Genomic DNA, 12,675 nt, shown 5'->3' on the forward strand with positions numbered 1-12,675 from the left:
ATCTCTTTTTGTGGTCAAGAGCCCCACTTTGAGGTTGGACTCGTTAAACACCAACTTGTTTGTTGGAAAAACAATCCTAAACCCATTTCCACCATGTAAATGAGCTGGGTGAGTCCCTGGCAGGGACAGGATGGTGCCTTTCATCCTCCAGGTCACCCACGGAATCAAAGGCTCCGACAGCCCCATAATGCCGGGGCTTTGAATAAACCAGACCCGGGGTGCCAAATCCCGCCCAAAACAGGTGACACCACCCCTGTCCCCACTTAACCAGGGGCACCGTGGTTTTCAATGGGGCCATTTTCATGCCCAGGCCCGGGAAAGGAGTGGAATTGAGTTGTGGATGTGCAGTGAGGAGGAGGAGAAAGAGGAAGGCTCACCCTGCCCACCCCAGCTGGGCGGGGCTGTAACTCAGCTCCCTCCCCCGGCACCGCTGTCCCCACGGTGGCCCTGCCACCAGCGCGTCACATCCCGCGGTCTCTGCTGCCATCTAGTGCAGGAACCGCCGAGGCCCCTCCGTCCGGAGCATCCCTGTCCCCTTGTCCCCATGAGAGGATGGGCTGTCCCCGTGTCACTCACATCCTAGCACCGCTGTGGAGGACGCTGGTAAGAGAGAGTGATGTGCTAGAAAATCCTGGGTTTATTGTAATTCCATTTAAAAGCCGTTCCAAGCCTGGAGTGAGCAGTGAGCTCTTCCCCAGGGCGCTGGGATTTGGCCCCGTCAGCACTTGTAGTTCCCAAAAAAACAGGAAAGAAAGGAATCACACCGGTACCACCTGCCACCCCAGGGTGCTCCCAGGGGGGCTGAGGGACAAATCCTGTGAGACAGATCCTGCAGCACTCAGCTCCATGTGGTGACAAGGCTGACAGAGCCAGGGCACAGACACTGCACTCTGGGACATTCCCCAGTGCCAGCCATGGGCTCCTTCCCAGCGTCCCCATGGAGTGAGCAGGACCAACAAAGTTCACCTGGGCCAGGTGTGAACCCCAGAGAGGACACCAGGTCTGGGGGACCTTAAAGTGCTTTGCAAGGGATGCACACACACACACACACATCCCCCTCTCTGAGCCCAGTGCTCCAGGAGAGAAGGGCTGGGCAGCCCTGGCTTGAACCCCACCCTTGTATATGGGACAAATGACACCCCACAGGGCTGGTGGGACCCTCCTCCCCATCCCCACAGATCCCTGTGTCCAGGGCCATTCCTCCAGGAACATTCCCAGGGATACTGAGACAGGGGCAAACAGGTGGGTTCTCCCAGAGCAGCAGTGGCAACTCATCCACATTTCTGGGGGTTCCTGGTGAGCCCAAGGTCATCTTTTAACAAGAAAAATCCAAGCCTGAAATAAAAACCAGCATCCATCTTAGCAGCAAGTCCTAAGGGAAGGTCCAAGTGCTCGGCAGCCCCGAGCCATTGTCCAGTGCTACAGCACAGCAGTGTCCCAGGGAGAAAACAGGTTTCCAGTGGGATGGGGAGTTGGCACTGGTGGCCAGAACCTGGCTGCAAAGTCCCACCAGGAGCAAGTGCCCGAAGGAAGAGAGAAAATACTTGGTCCCATTTTACCAGCCGAGGGAAAGCCGGACCAAATGTAACAGCCGGGGTTGGGAGGACACGGCACCGGGATCCGTGGGCAGGGTGCCACCAGCTCAGTGCCCATCCTCAGCCAGCACCTGGGAACGGTCACCTGCAAGCAGGGAGTGGGGGAAGATGGGATGAGGAACTGCACAGCTCCATATCCCACCCCAGTGCCTTCTGATGTCCTCAGCCCAAGGAGATTCCCCTCCTGTCCATCCCATGCTGATGCCCACGGCCTTAGTCCCCAGGAACAGCCCAGCTCCAAAGAAATGTCCTGGTGCTTCCTACAACTGGAGAACCAGCACCAAACCTATGAGGAAACCTCTTCCCAAGCTCCAGAGACTCTGGGACAGCAGAGTTTCCCAATCACTCAAATTGATGGTTGATGGGATCACCTCTGGTCTGGAGATGGCACTGTGGGTTCTGTCACTGGCCAGCCCAACAGCAGGCCCAGGATAAGGGACAAAGCATTGCTTGGACACATCAGAGTGCAGCCATTCCCCTTTGCACCCACATTCCCTCAAGTCCTCCGCTCATGTCCCTCCACTGTGTGTCCCAACGTGTCCCTGAGGGTCCCTCACCTCCTGTGCCCGCGGGAGAGGTAATCCCGGTTCAGGGAGCAGAGCTGCTGCTCCAGACGGAAGATGCGGAATGCCAGGTACGAGGAGGACACCACCAGGAGACAGATGCTGGGAGCAGAGGAACAAGTCAAACACCCAGTTGAGACTGAGACTGACATTCCCAGTGTGCCCCCAGCTTCCCTGTGCCCTCAGCACACTTACAGCACAATGAAGATCTTCAGGAGCTGGTAGTCAGAGGGTCTGAGCTCTGCCACGCAGCTCTGCTCCACCTCCAGCTCCTCCTCGGTGTTTATTGCACTTTCTGAAAGCAAACCCAGAGTCAGTGACACAGCCACACTTGGCTGATGCTCCTGCTCCTCCAGCAACCAGGAAACATCAAATATTCCTCCCTCATGGGCTCAGACCCTGCACCAGGAGACCCCAGCCCATCCCCAGGACTCCATTGGTGACTCCCAGCCTAATCTGTAAGGCAGAATTCCCCTGCAGGAGAGCAGCTGATGGATGAACACACTTTTATGGAGGTGATCACCCCTCACCTGAAACCAGTGGCTCCTCAGAGGTGAAGGAGCTCTCCTTGGTGCTCAGGCTGCTGACAGAGGTCCGGTGGATGCACTGGTAGTTGGCATCTGGCAGTGACAGGGACAGTGAGGTAGGTGACACCTTCCTCCACTTGCCCTCGGGGACGATCACCTCCTGTGGGAACAGTCCTGGTGAGCCATGAGTGAAACCAGCAGTGCCACAGACATGGTGGGGCCAGATTCAAACTCAAACCTTACAGTATCTCCATGGAGCACCAGCACTTTCAAAACATCCTCCAGAGGGAGAGCTGGTCTTCCATGATGGCTCCATGGGAATGCAGGTTCCTACTACCGAAGAAGGACCTGCCCATGCACCCCACACCTGCCCCAAATACCAGCTGCTGCCTCCTCCACCCTTGAAGCTCAGGGCAGTCACCTGGAATTCCCCAGCATGCCCCAAATAGGACAAAAAAGTGCCCCAAAAAGACAACAAATCAAATGGCATGGCAGCTGGCACAGAGAGAGGCTCCCCCAATGGAGAGTTCTCAGGGCTGGAGCTGCCAAAGGGCTGCATCCCACCAAAGCACCAGGAGATGCTGCCAGATCAGCCTGGGCCACTCCTGATTCAGACCATTCACTCCGTTGAAATGAGCCTTTAACCCCTGGGATGTCACCAGACCATGGGTGACATCCCACCTGTCACCCTCTGGTGCACCCCAATTGTCACCTCCTGTACCCAGCCCGAGGCTCAGAACCAGCAGCCATGGAAGAGCCCCTGCTCCAAAGGTGCAGGATGTGGCCCCCATGCTCCTGGATCATGCCATGGCTCAGCAGGTGTTTCCCTCTCCCATCCTACTCATCCTGCACATTTTTGGGTAACTCGGCCACATTCCCAGCCTGTTATCCAACATTCCCAGCTGTGAACAGCATCAGCCATCAGGGAGCAGAGTGGTGGCATTTTGCACATCACTCTGAAGTTTTTCTGTCTATACACAGAGTCAGTGGCTGTGCCCAGCCAGTCCTCTTGACCCATCTGCTCCTGCCAAGTCTGGGATGAGGTCCCAGAGGACAAGCTGTGATGGGAACAGGCACATCCCTGCACCCTTTGAAGGCACCAACAGAAGAACCAGCTCTCTCCCACCTCTCTGAGCAGCCACCAGACAGTGCCAAACCCACCAAGGGCACCAGGTGGGCCCTCTCCACCCACATGAGGTCAGGGGGTCTCTCCTCTCCTCCCTCAGAGCTGCCCTGACCCTCACCAGTGACACAGAGTCCGGCTCCTCCGACAGCTCCTTCAGGCTCAAGCTCTTCTTACTGGAAACCTGGATGGGGAGGAAAGGATGGGGCATTACAGAGCCAGCTCTCCCTGCTTCAGCCTCAGCCACAAAATGGAATTTGGGCTTTTCTGCTGAGACTATGAACAGCAGCTGCTACAACTTATAATCTGTTCTGGGGCATGAGAAAAGGGCACTGCATCAGTGCTTCCCACCACAAAAACCTGGTGGGGCCATGGTTGAGCCAAGGGCTTCCATGGACAGCATAAAACATCAGGGGTAAATAAAAGAAGGGTACATCTGGGCAGAGCCCAGCACGTTTCAAAGATTAAGTCTCCCAGTTTGGCAACAAGGCTGAATCATCCAAATCGTTGCCCTGGCACAGCTGGCACACACCCTCCTGGGCAGGGCAGGGCTCCTGCATGGCTTCCCATGTGCTGCAAAGTCAGGGAGAAGAGGTCTCCACAGTCATCCTCTCCAGCTCAAGGCTGATGGACATCTTCCCCCACTTAAGTTAAATTCTTTTTTAACTTTGTACCGTTCTTCCTCCCCTTAAAACTTTAGATCTGGGCAAAAGGCATCAATGTGCAGAGTGGCAGAACTAGTATTACCACCAGATTATAAATAATTCATACCCACGCCCTGAGAGAGAGCAGAAACTCGGAGCTCTGCCTCATCCATGACCCAGAAAAGCCCACGGGGTCAGGATGTGCCCAAGGCATGGCTCCTGCCCCTCTTCCCATCCCTTCTGAGGAGTGAGGATGCTGGGAACTGGAGAGGGCTTTGGGAGCAGCCCAAAGCCTTGGAGGCAGTGACGAAGAGCTGTGCTCAGCCCAAAGGGCAGGTGCAGAGCCCCAGGGCCATGGGCACACGGTGGGACACACAGTGGGTGGTGGGTACCTGCAGGTGGGTGCAGACTCTCCTCAGGACATCATAGACACTGTCACGAGAGATGAGGGATACGAAGATGTACTGCAAGAGAAAGAGGTGAGCTGTTGGGAGAGATTCCCCCCAAGCTGAGTCCATTCTGCCCAGGCAGGGACAGGCAGAGACATCATGCCCTTGAATCTCCCCGTTTTCAGGAGCCACTGTGTCTCCCCCACAGGCATTTCCCTGCGGAGCTTCCCTGCTCTTATTTTTGCAGCCTGCTAAAACCTGGACCAGATTTTTTTGGGGCCAGTCTTGCTCAGTTGCTGTTCCTACAGCTTTGCCATGCTCAACCCAGAGGGACACAGCAGCAAATGGGGCCAGGACCTACAGAAAACATCCCCAGGGATGGAAGGGACACAGGGCCACACTCACCATGCCTGACACAGAGCCCCTGGGTGACGTGCAGTGCAGCCACACGTGGCTTTGAATGCCCAAATCCTGCCCCGTGCCACTCCCTGCTAAAACCCACCTCCCAAATTCCACAGGAATAACTGCCTCCCAACATTCTGCAGGAACAACCCCCTCCCTGGCAGGGACAGGCAACACTCAGTGCTGGCAGCAGCACCTGGGCAGGCGAGGACTTGGACACACTGCATCAGCTCACTGCAGCCAACAACATCCAACGGGATTTAAAAGCTGGAAACGCAGCCCCGTATCCAAGTTTTCCACCAGCTCTGGCTGAACTCCAGCCCAAACCCTTTCCCTGCTTGTGTTTAAGGAGTTTAAAGGTTTTACGTGAGCCTGGCAGGGATTTGTCAGGCTCGACCGAGTTTCACTTGGGCTTTGCTTTGTCCAGGAACAAAGTGAAATTCAGGAACAAAAGCAAAGCTGTGGTGTTTGCCCTGGCTGGCAACCAGCACAGAGAGCAACTCTCACTTCCTAACCAGGGATGGGAATAGCTTCATTCACTGCTCTCAAACCACATCCAGTTTGGAGCAGGGCATCTGCTGTGTGTCGGTGTTACCTTTCTGCTGGCAGTGGTGGTGATGGCCAGGCCGTTGGGCAGCAGCCGAGCCGTCTTGTGCTTCTTGATCAGCTGTACAGACACCACTGGGATCACCACCTGCAGGGCAGGAACACCAGCATGGACACAGCACAAGCACCACCCAGCCAGCCTCCCTAACACCCACCTGGAGAGCCCCCCATGCAAGCCCAGGGAGGGTGAAAAACAAGGCAGGATGTTATTTTTGGCAGGGTAACTTTGCTGAAAGCTCGAGCTTCCTTCAGGTATTTGTTTAAAGCATCACATATAAATAATTCAGTCCTTCAGCCCAGTTTTAAAGGAAGTCGTCTCTGCCCAAGATCCCCGTCAGCCACAAGACTAATGGGGAAACATCAGATTGTAAATCAAGAAGAAAAGCCAAGAGGGATTCAAATCTCACCCCCCCTAAAACCTTTGATCTTCCTTCAAGCGCCATTGCGGCTGGAAGGAGGTTTTGCATCAGGGAATTTTAGACCAAACCAGTATTTGGTATCCCCAGGCTGATGCCACAGATCATCAGAGTGGGAGGCACGGCCATGCTCCCCTTCCTATTGGAGGCTTTTGTTGGGGATTTCGGTGGTGTTTGGGTGAAGGAGGGGATGAGCTGTGGTTACAAGCCCTGAGGGACCAGGGTGGGCTGGTGCCCACGTTACCTTAATGTCCTTCCCAAAAAGGTTTGCGTAGAAGCAGAGCCAGTTGGGGGAGATGTAAAGCCTTCCCTGGATGAGGATGTCTCTCTGGAGCGCGCAGGAGCAAACTGCAAGGCAAAGAGAGAACCGTGGCAATGCCTGTGCCAGACCCTGCCGCCTCCGTGCCCATCCCTCACCCTGGCACCCACCTTTCAGCACGCTCTCCTCCGTCGGGATGTCCTTGAACAGCTTGTGGTACTGGGAGTTGTACTTGCTAGCAGCCTGAAAGCAAAGCAGAGCAAAGTTATCCGGTGACCTTGCCGATAAGGAGACCCAAAAATCCCCGTCCTGCAAGAAAACCTCCCTCTGCCCGCACCCGGGACCGGCGCAGGGGGGTCCCACCGGGCTGGGAACAGGAGCCGCGACGGATCAGAGGAAGGCTGGATGATCCAGCACCCGGCGAAGGCTGTGCCATCCTCCCGGATTAACATTTCCCTGAATAGCTACAGGGGGCTGCTGAGGAGCCTGTTCTCTGCCAGGCTCATCTGCAGGCAGTTTGTTTTGCCCAGCGGTTTCTCTCCTCCTCCTCCTCCTCTCCCTTATCCGGGACACGGTGACAGCACTTGCTTTGCGCCCATCGCGCCGCGCCATCCAGCTATTTATATTCCCGGCGCCACTTCAAAGCCCGCCGGCAGCCGCCGCGGGAGGCTCGGCAGGTCGGCCCCGCAACGCTCCTGTGGCCAAGGTAAAGCTCCAAAGCGCTTCAATGCCTTCCAGAAATCTGCTCAGCTCTCTGCTCAACTGCTCCTGTAAGGCAGCTTGGTGCCCCCTGCCCTCGGGATGCTCCCATGGGACACGGCTGTCCCACAGCTCCCTCCACCAAGGGAGGAGCTGCTGTGCCAGGGTGGCAGAGAAGGCTGGCACAGCAAGGCTGGTTGGTGGCAGCCACGCAGGCAGAGCCCTCCTGCCCACAGGTACAAGGTCACCTCTGCTCTGAGCACCTTGTCACAGGATGAGCTGGCCCTAAGAGGATCAAGGCGCAGCAGCACCTGCAGTTGGCTCAGACACCTCCCAGAGGGATGCTGGGCTGGTGGGGGTGCCAGTGGGAGCATTCCAGGAGAACACGGAGGGCATTACCCCCCTGGTCCTAGCACAAATCCACTGCTGGCCCTGTCACCCTCCCAGATGCCTCTGAGGAAATCGAAAAATGTTTTTGTCCTCCATTTTCTTCATGGGAAAAGGCAAAATGCCACTTCTTGTCACTCCTTCCTCTTCAAGAGCATCTCTTATGTGTAGATGGACCAAAACCATCTAGTTTGGGCATAATTTGAACAAGCAAAAAGGTTCAAATGGACAGAAACTTAACTGCTCTCAGTTAACATTTCCACTTTCTCCTTTGCTCTGGATGGAAAATCCTGGAAGCATTTGCAAGGCAGAGCACAGCCACACAAAACCATCACCAGCTCTCCTGAAATTAAATGTTCTGCCCCACAGGCAGGCTCCTCCTGGGGCAACAGGGTACAACACTCCAGCCTGGTCATTCCCACAGCCAAAGGCTTACCACTTCCCTGTGGCATTTCTTGATGTCCTCATCCTTGAGGGCTTCGTTCAGGCGGAGGCTGGAAGGAAAAACAACAATCACCAGGTAAGCAAAGAGCCACAGGTCACTCACCCGCTCCCTAAAACACGTGTGCTGCAATATGAGACACAGAAAAATGCACAGGGCTGAAGAGAGACCCCCAGGAAGCCACATTTTGGGTGTCTCCATGATTTATCGTGGCACTGGGCATTGCTAGGCTCAGTGCTGGCTGTGGAGGGCTGATCTCTGGTGAGAGCCAGTGAAGGCACCAGGACAAGGCACCTCACACCCACCCCAGCTCTGGGGGAAGGAGCCCAGAGCTGACCTGGCAGCAGCTTAGGACAGGTTGGGAGTGGAAATAATGTGCAGCTTTGGCGGCTGGGGCAAGGATTCCTGAGGGAAAGCAGAGGCAGGAATTTGGGAATGTGCCTGAGCAGGAGGGTGGACTCAGCTTTGGTTGTGCACAGGGATATCCATCCACGTCCATCCCATGGATTGGGCACTGCTCTCTCCAAACCATGGAGAGAGGAATATCCTACCAACAGCCTCAGCAGTGGGAATACCATCCCCTCCCCCAAACCCCCTTCACTTCCCTGCTTTTATACCCACAATATTTCAGGGAGAAAACAAAGCTGCCCCCACCCTGTGCCCTGCCCTAGCTGGAAGGCAATATTCAGGGTTTGAAGGCAGCAGAAAAGCCACAGCAGGAGAGAAAAGAGAGAACACTCAACCACAGACAGACCCTGGGATGCTGTTCCTCACCTGCCGTCGAGGGAATCCAAACTCTTCTGCTTGTGGGACACCTCCAGCTTCTCACGACCGTGCCTGGGCTCGGGGCTCTTCAGGGGAGCTGCCTTCTCATGCATGGGCGTGGCACTGCAAGGAGACACTGTCAGCCCCCAGGGAAAGGGGAAAAGGGCTCTGGAGCTGTAAATCTGTTCCCTTCAATCCCAGCCTGCACACAGACGGCAGAATCTGCCGCTCAAGGACGGCAAGAATATTTCTGCTATTTCTCGAGTCACGTGGAGATAAAAAAAAAAAAAAATCATTTTTCTGCCAGGGACTCCCCAGTGCTCAGAACAGAGCAGCCAAATTGCTGTGGCTCCCTGAGATAACACCCTCCAAAGCAGAGCCTCTTCTCCTTAAGGGCTGGAGGTTGGGATGGGAAAAATAGAAGTCTATAAACTCCTAGGGGGAATGGATTTCAGCCAGGGTCTGCTCCTCTTGGTGGGCAAACACCATCTTCCCAGGGCAGAGCCATCACCAGGCACCTCAGAGCCAGTTATTTACCATCGGGAACGTTATCAGAGGCGCTTATCAGCCACAGCAGGTAAAGTAAACACGGGCCCAGCGCCACAGGCAGGTTATCAGCTGGCAGGCCACAAAGGTGACACTTCCACCCTCGGCAAACCAGCACCGGATATTGCTGCGGCACTGGCAGCCAAGCAGGGCACGATCCCAGGGGACCGGTGGCAAGGCAGAGCCAGCAAACAGCCCCAGAGCCATGGAGAGGAAATGGCTGCAGGGCAAGCGCTCAGCTCCCCAGGCAGGGGGCGATGGCAGAGCAGGTGGGGCGGCGGCAGGACAGGATGAGCGGCAGCAGGCGGGACAGGCGCAGCGCTGGAGCACAGCCCGCTGCCCGCGGGGTGATGCCGTGGCAGTGCGGCAGAGCCCAGGCCGAGGAGCCAACCAAACTCCCTCTGCTCTGAGAGCAGCTCCTTCCCCACCTAGACACTGCCTGCTCCTGCTCTGAGGGGCTCATCTGAGAAAAACCCATGGAAATAATCCCCTCAACTCGGGAAGAGCCAGGATAGAGGTGCTGAATCCCAGCAGCAGGATCCCAGCTCAAATGGGCTGAGAGCTGAAGCTGCGTGAGCTCCCACATCCCCACAGCCTCAGAGCCCTGACCAAAACACTGTCCAGGTGCAATGGAGCCCGGCTGACTCCCAGCTGGAGGCACAGGGAATGCTCCCACAACAGGTAACACATCCATGGGGGCACAGGAGAACCAAACAGAAGTCACTGGTGCCGTGTGGCTGGAAACAGGCTGGGAAATAGCTCCTGGATTCCCACAGCCATTGTTGGCAAAGACCTGCCTGCACAGTCTGGAGTCCAAGCACTGCAGGGATGGGATGGACACACTGAGGTTGGGGGTTCTTAGGAGCTCAGATCAAAGGATGTGTCAGGAAGGAAAAGGAGACCTTACTGACAAGAAGCACCAAATAACACAAAGCACCTCAAATAACAAGAACATCCCCTGGCATAGCACCAAAAGGTGTTTCCCTACCTGACTCCTCAGGCATCCTCTGCCAGGGGATGCCAACCTGCCCTGAGGCTGAAACTCCTATCATGGAGGCACCAAAGCCTTCATGTGCCCTTCTCCCATGCAGAAAAGGGGCTCTGACCCGATCTGGAGCCTCCTTGTCCAGAGCTCAGCACTCTCTGGCTTCCCTCACGTCATCCCTTAAATCCGCAAGTGCCTGCACTGCTAATCCGGGTGAGCGGATTTATCCCCAACCAGTGCTGACACCAAGGGGCACCACACAGGGATGGGGGACAGCAAAGGCATCAGAACCCCTCCAGGGTCACCAAACACACAGAAATCCCCTAAAATGAGAAAAAACACAGGCTGGAAAGCACTTGGAAGTGCTGCATCCTTGCTTTCTCAGCCTCTCATGGCTACCATCAGGGACAACTCCTGGACACCGGGCTGGCAGTGGGATGCTCTGGGGGAGTCTGGGGGCTCTGAGGAGCATCCTCAGCCCCAGCAGGGACATGGCAGGAGCTGCTTTGTCTGCTCTGTCCAGATCTTGCTCCTAGATGCATCAGGGATAATACGCATCCAGAGTTTGGGAGCGCAGGGTAAGGCTGGGCTCCAGGCACAGCGAGGTTTCCCTTCCAAGAGGTGCTTCCAGTGCCAGCACAGCGAGGAAAACACTTTCTAGCAGCTCATACTGTCACCCTCCTCAAAGAATTTGTTCAGCACCAAACTGCTCCTGAGGTAAACTCACCATCCCAAGTGTCCCAAAATACAAGTGGAACAAAGCCAGTCGGAGTTCAGCGCTCCTGAGAGGAGGCAGAGAGGGTTGGTGTAGAACTTCCCAGCAAATTGAAAACAATCCAGCGAACTGACGCCCCTTTGCCTATTCCCAACACCCCCTCCCCGCCCACACCGGCTCCCCGAACCCCCCGGTTTTGCCAGGCAAACCCGGTGCTTCTCCCTCCCACAGGATCGGCATCTCCCTTCCCTTACGCGGCGCTGGGATCCAGCCTGGAAAAGGTCCGGCGCGAGCCCCTCCGTCGGCGAGCGCTTTCCGCTGGATCCCTTCCCCGCTGCCGGAGAAACGCGCGGCGGAGGCCGGAGCGAGCCGGGCAGCGATCCCGCCTCCCGTAAACCCCAGGAGGCTCAGAGGCGGAGGGAGGCACCGGCGGGCGGGCGGCCGCGGCCCGAGCGAGCCCGGGCGGGATTCGGCGAGCTGCCCTTGGTCCCGGCGTCCAAGGTCATTTCAGTCCCGCGTGTCGGAGCTGGAGCGGAGCCACCCCGGGATGCTGGAGAGGAACGGCCGGAGCCGAGCGGCGCTGGCAGGAGAGAATGAGGCGCGACGTCAAGGCCGGAGGGAGCCCCGCGCGTCTCTCCCGCGATGTCCCCGGTGCTCCCCGCCCCGGGAACCGGGGGGTCACGGCGGGGACAGAGCCGAGACCCGGGTCCCGGGATGCCCGCAGGTCAGAGGTTCTCATCTCACCGGGAGCCGCTCCGAGCGCCCCGCGGCACGGAGGGAGCCCGGAGGGAGGCGACCCCCGGCCTGCGGGGCTGTGCGGGGCACGGTGGGACTGTGGGTCTCGGCCACCACCGGGGCCGCGCCCGGGGCAGCCCCGGCGCAGATCTCATCCCCGCCGGCGCTCAGAGCCCCTCAGGCGAAGCCGGCGGAGTCGCCGGCGGGCAGCGGCGGGACTTCTTCCCCGGCCCAGCCCGGCCCGCCACTTCAGGGAATGGGCGAGGGGGTATCGGTGTTTCCGCGCTCCCCTCAGCGCGGCGCCGCCGGCCGGGACAGGCCGAGGGCCAGCACCGGCTCGGCGGCAGCGGCGGCGGGAGGGTCGCGGTCCCGGCACCCTCCGGCCCCGAGGCCCTTCCCGGCCCCAGCCCCCCTCAGTGCCGGGTCCCCCCCAGCCCCGGAGCCCCCCGAGCCCCCCCGCTACCTGCGCGCGGCCCCGCGCGCCGCCGTCATGCCCCGCGCGCCCCGGCCTCCTCGCGCCGCCACGGCGCCCGCCCATTGGCCGCCCGACGCCTTCCACCCCGCCCATTGGCCGCACACAGCGGAGCCCCGCCCCCTTCCTTCCGCCCATTGGCTCCACCGCCCAGTCCCGCCTCCGCCACACTGAGCACCGCATCCCGCCCCCGCAGGCCCCGCCCACCGCCGTGAGGGCTGGAGCCTGGCGGGGTCCCGGCCCTTAAAGCGACCGCGGTACAGCCTCTTAAAGGGGCCGCGGCGGGCGAGCGCCGGGGATTCCTCCGCTTCGGGCGGGGCTCAGGCCACGTCGGAGCCACCCTGAGCTCCCGAGGGAAAGCGGTCTCGGTGTCAGCCAGGCCCCAGGCCCCCTGCTGGCTCTGTC

General features: G+C 58.2%; 2 protein-coding genes across 4 annotated transcripts; one reads left to right on the top strand and one right to left on the bottom strand.

Annotated features, from left to right (window-relative positions):
• Positions 1–619: 619 nt before the first annotated feature.
• On the bottom strand, positions 620–12,326 carry GRAMD2A (GRAM domain containing 2A). 3 transcript variants are annotated; one of them, XM_064721972.1, is made up of 13 exons: positions 12,262–12,326; positions 11,318–11,643; positions 8,827–8,940; positions 8,047–8,104; positions 6,695–6,767; positions 6,510–6,613; positions 5,839–5,937; positions 4,845–4,916; positions 3,930–3,992; positions 2,689–2,845; positions 2,354–2,453; positions 2,153–2,260; positions 620–1,680 (listed from the first exon to the last, which is right to left on the bottom strand). In XM_064721972.1, the coding sequence occupies exons 3-13, from the start codon at positions 8,928–8,930 to the stop codon at positions 1,677–1,679; spliced, it is 942 nt and encodes a 313-aa protein (XP_064578042.1). In that variant the 5' UTR covers positions 8,931–8,940; positions 11,318–11,643; positions 12,262–12,326; the 3' UTR covers positions 620–1,676. The 3 variants fall into 3 exon arrangements, with proteins under 3 accessions (XP_064578042.1, XP_064578043.1, XP_064578044.1); XM_064721974.1 differs by lacking the exon at positions 620–1,680 and having other exon boundaries at positions 2,149–2,260; XM_064721973.1 differs by lacking the exons at positions 11,318–11,643; positions 12,262–12,326 and having other exon boundaries at positions 8,827–9,069.
• Positions 9,621–12,444, top strand: LOC135452415 (basic proline-rich protein-like). The gene is made up of 2 exons (XM_064722441.1): positions 9,621–9,724; positions 11,295–12,444. Exons 1-2 carry the CDS (start codon positions 9,621–9,623, stop codon positions 12,442–12,444), a joined length of 1,254 nt encoding a protein of 417 aa, XP_064578511.1.
• The last annotated feature ends 231 nt before the right edge of the window (positions 12,445–12,675 follow it).

The sequence above is a fragment of the Zonotrichia leucophrys genome, chromosome 10 (genome assembly GCF_028769735.1).
Source record: "Zonotrichia leucophrys gambelii isolate GWCS_2022_RI chromosome 10, RI_Zleu_2.0, whole genome shotgun sequence".
Classification (NCBI taxonomy): Eukaryota; Metazoa; Chordata; class Aves; order Passeriformes; family Passerellidae; genus Zonotrichia; species Zonotrichia leucophrys.

Coding starts and splice junctions, on each gene's coding strand:
- GRAMD2A (XM_064721972.1), bottom strand. CDS start 8,930: ATGCATGAGAAGGCAGCTCCCCTGAAGAGCCCCGAGCCCAGGCACGGT. Junction 6,768..8,046: donor AGAAATGCCACAGGGAAGTG/GTAAGCCTTTGG, acceptor CTTTGCTTTCAG/GCTGCTAGCAAGTACAACTC. Junction 5,938..6,509: donor TTTTTGGGAAGGACATTAAG/GTAACGTGGGCA, acceptor CCTGCCCTGCAG/GTGGTGATCCCAGTGGTGTC.
- LOC135452415 (XM_064722441.1), top strand. CDS start 9,621: ATGGCAGAGCAGGTGGGGCGGCGGCAGGACAGGATGAGCGGCAGCAGG. Junction 9,725..11,294: donor CGCGGGGTGATGCCGTGGCA/GTGCGGCAGAGC, acceptor TCCCTCCCACAG/GATCGGCATCTCCCTTCCCT.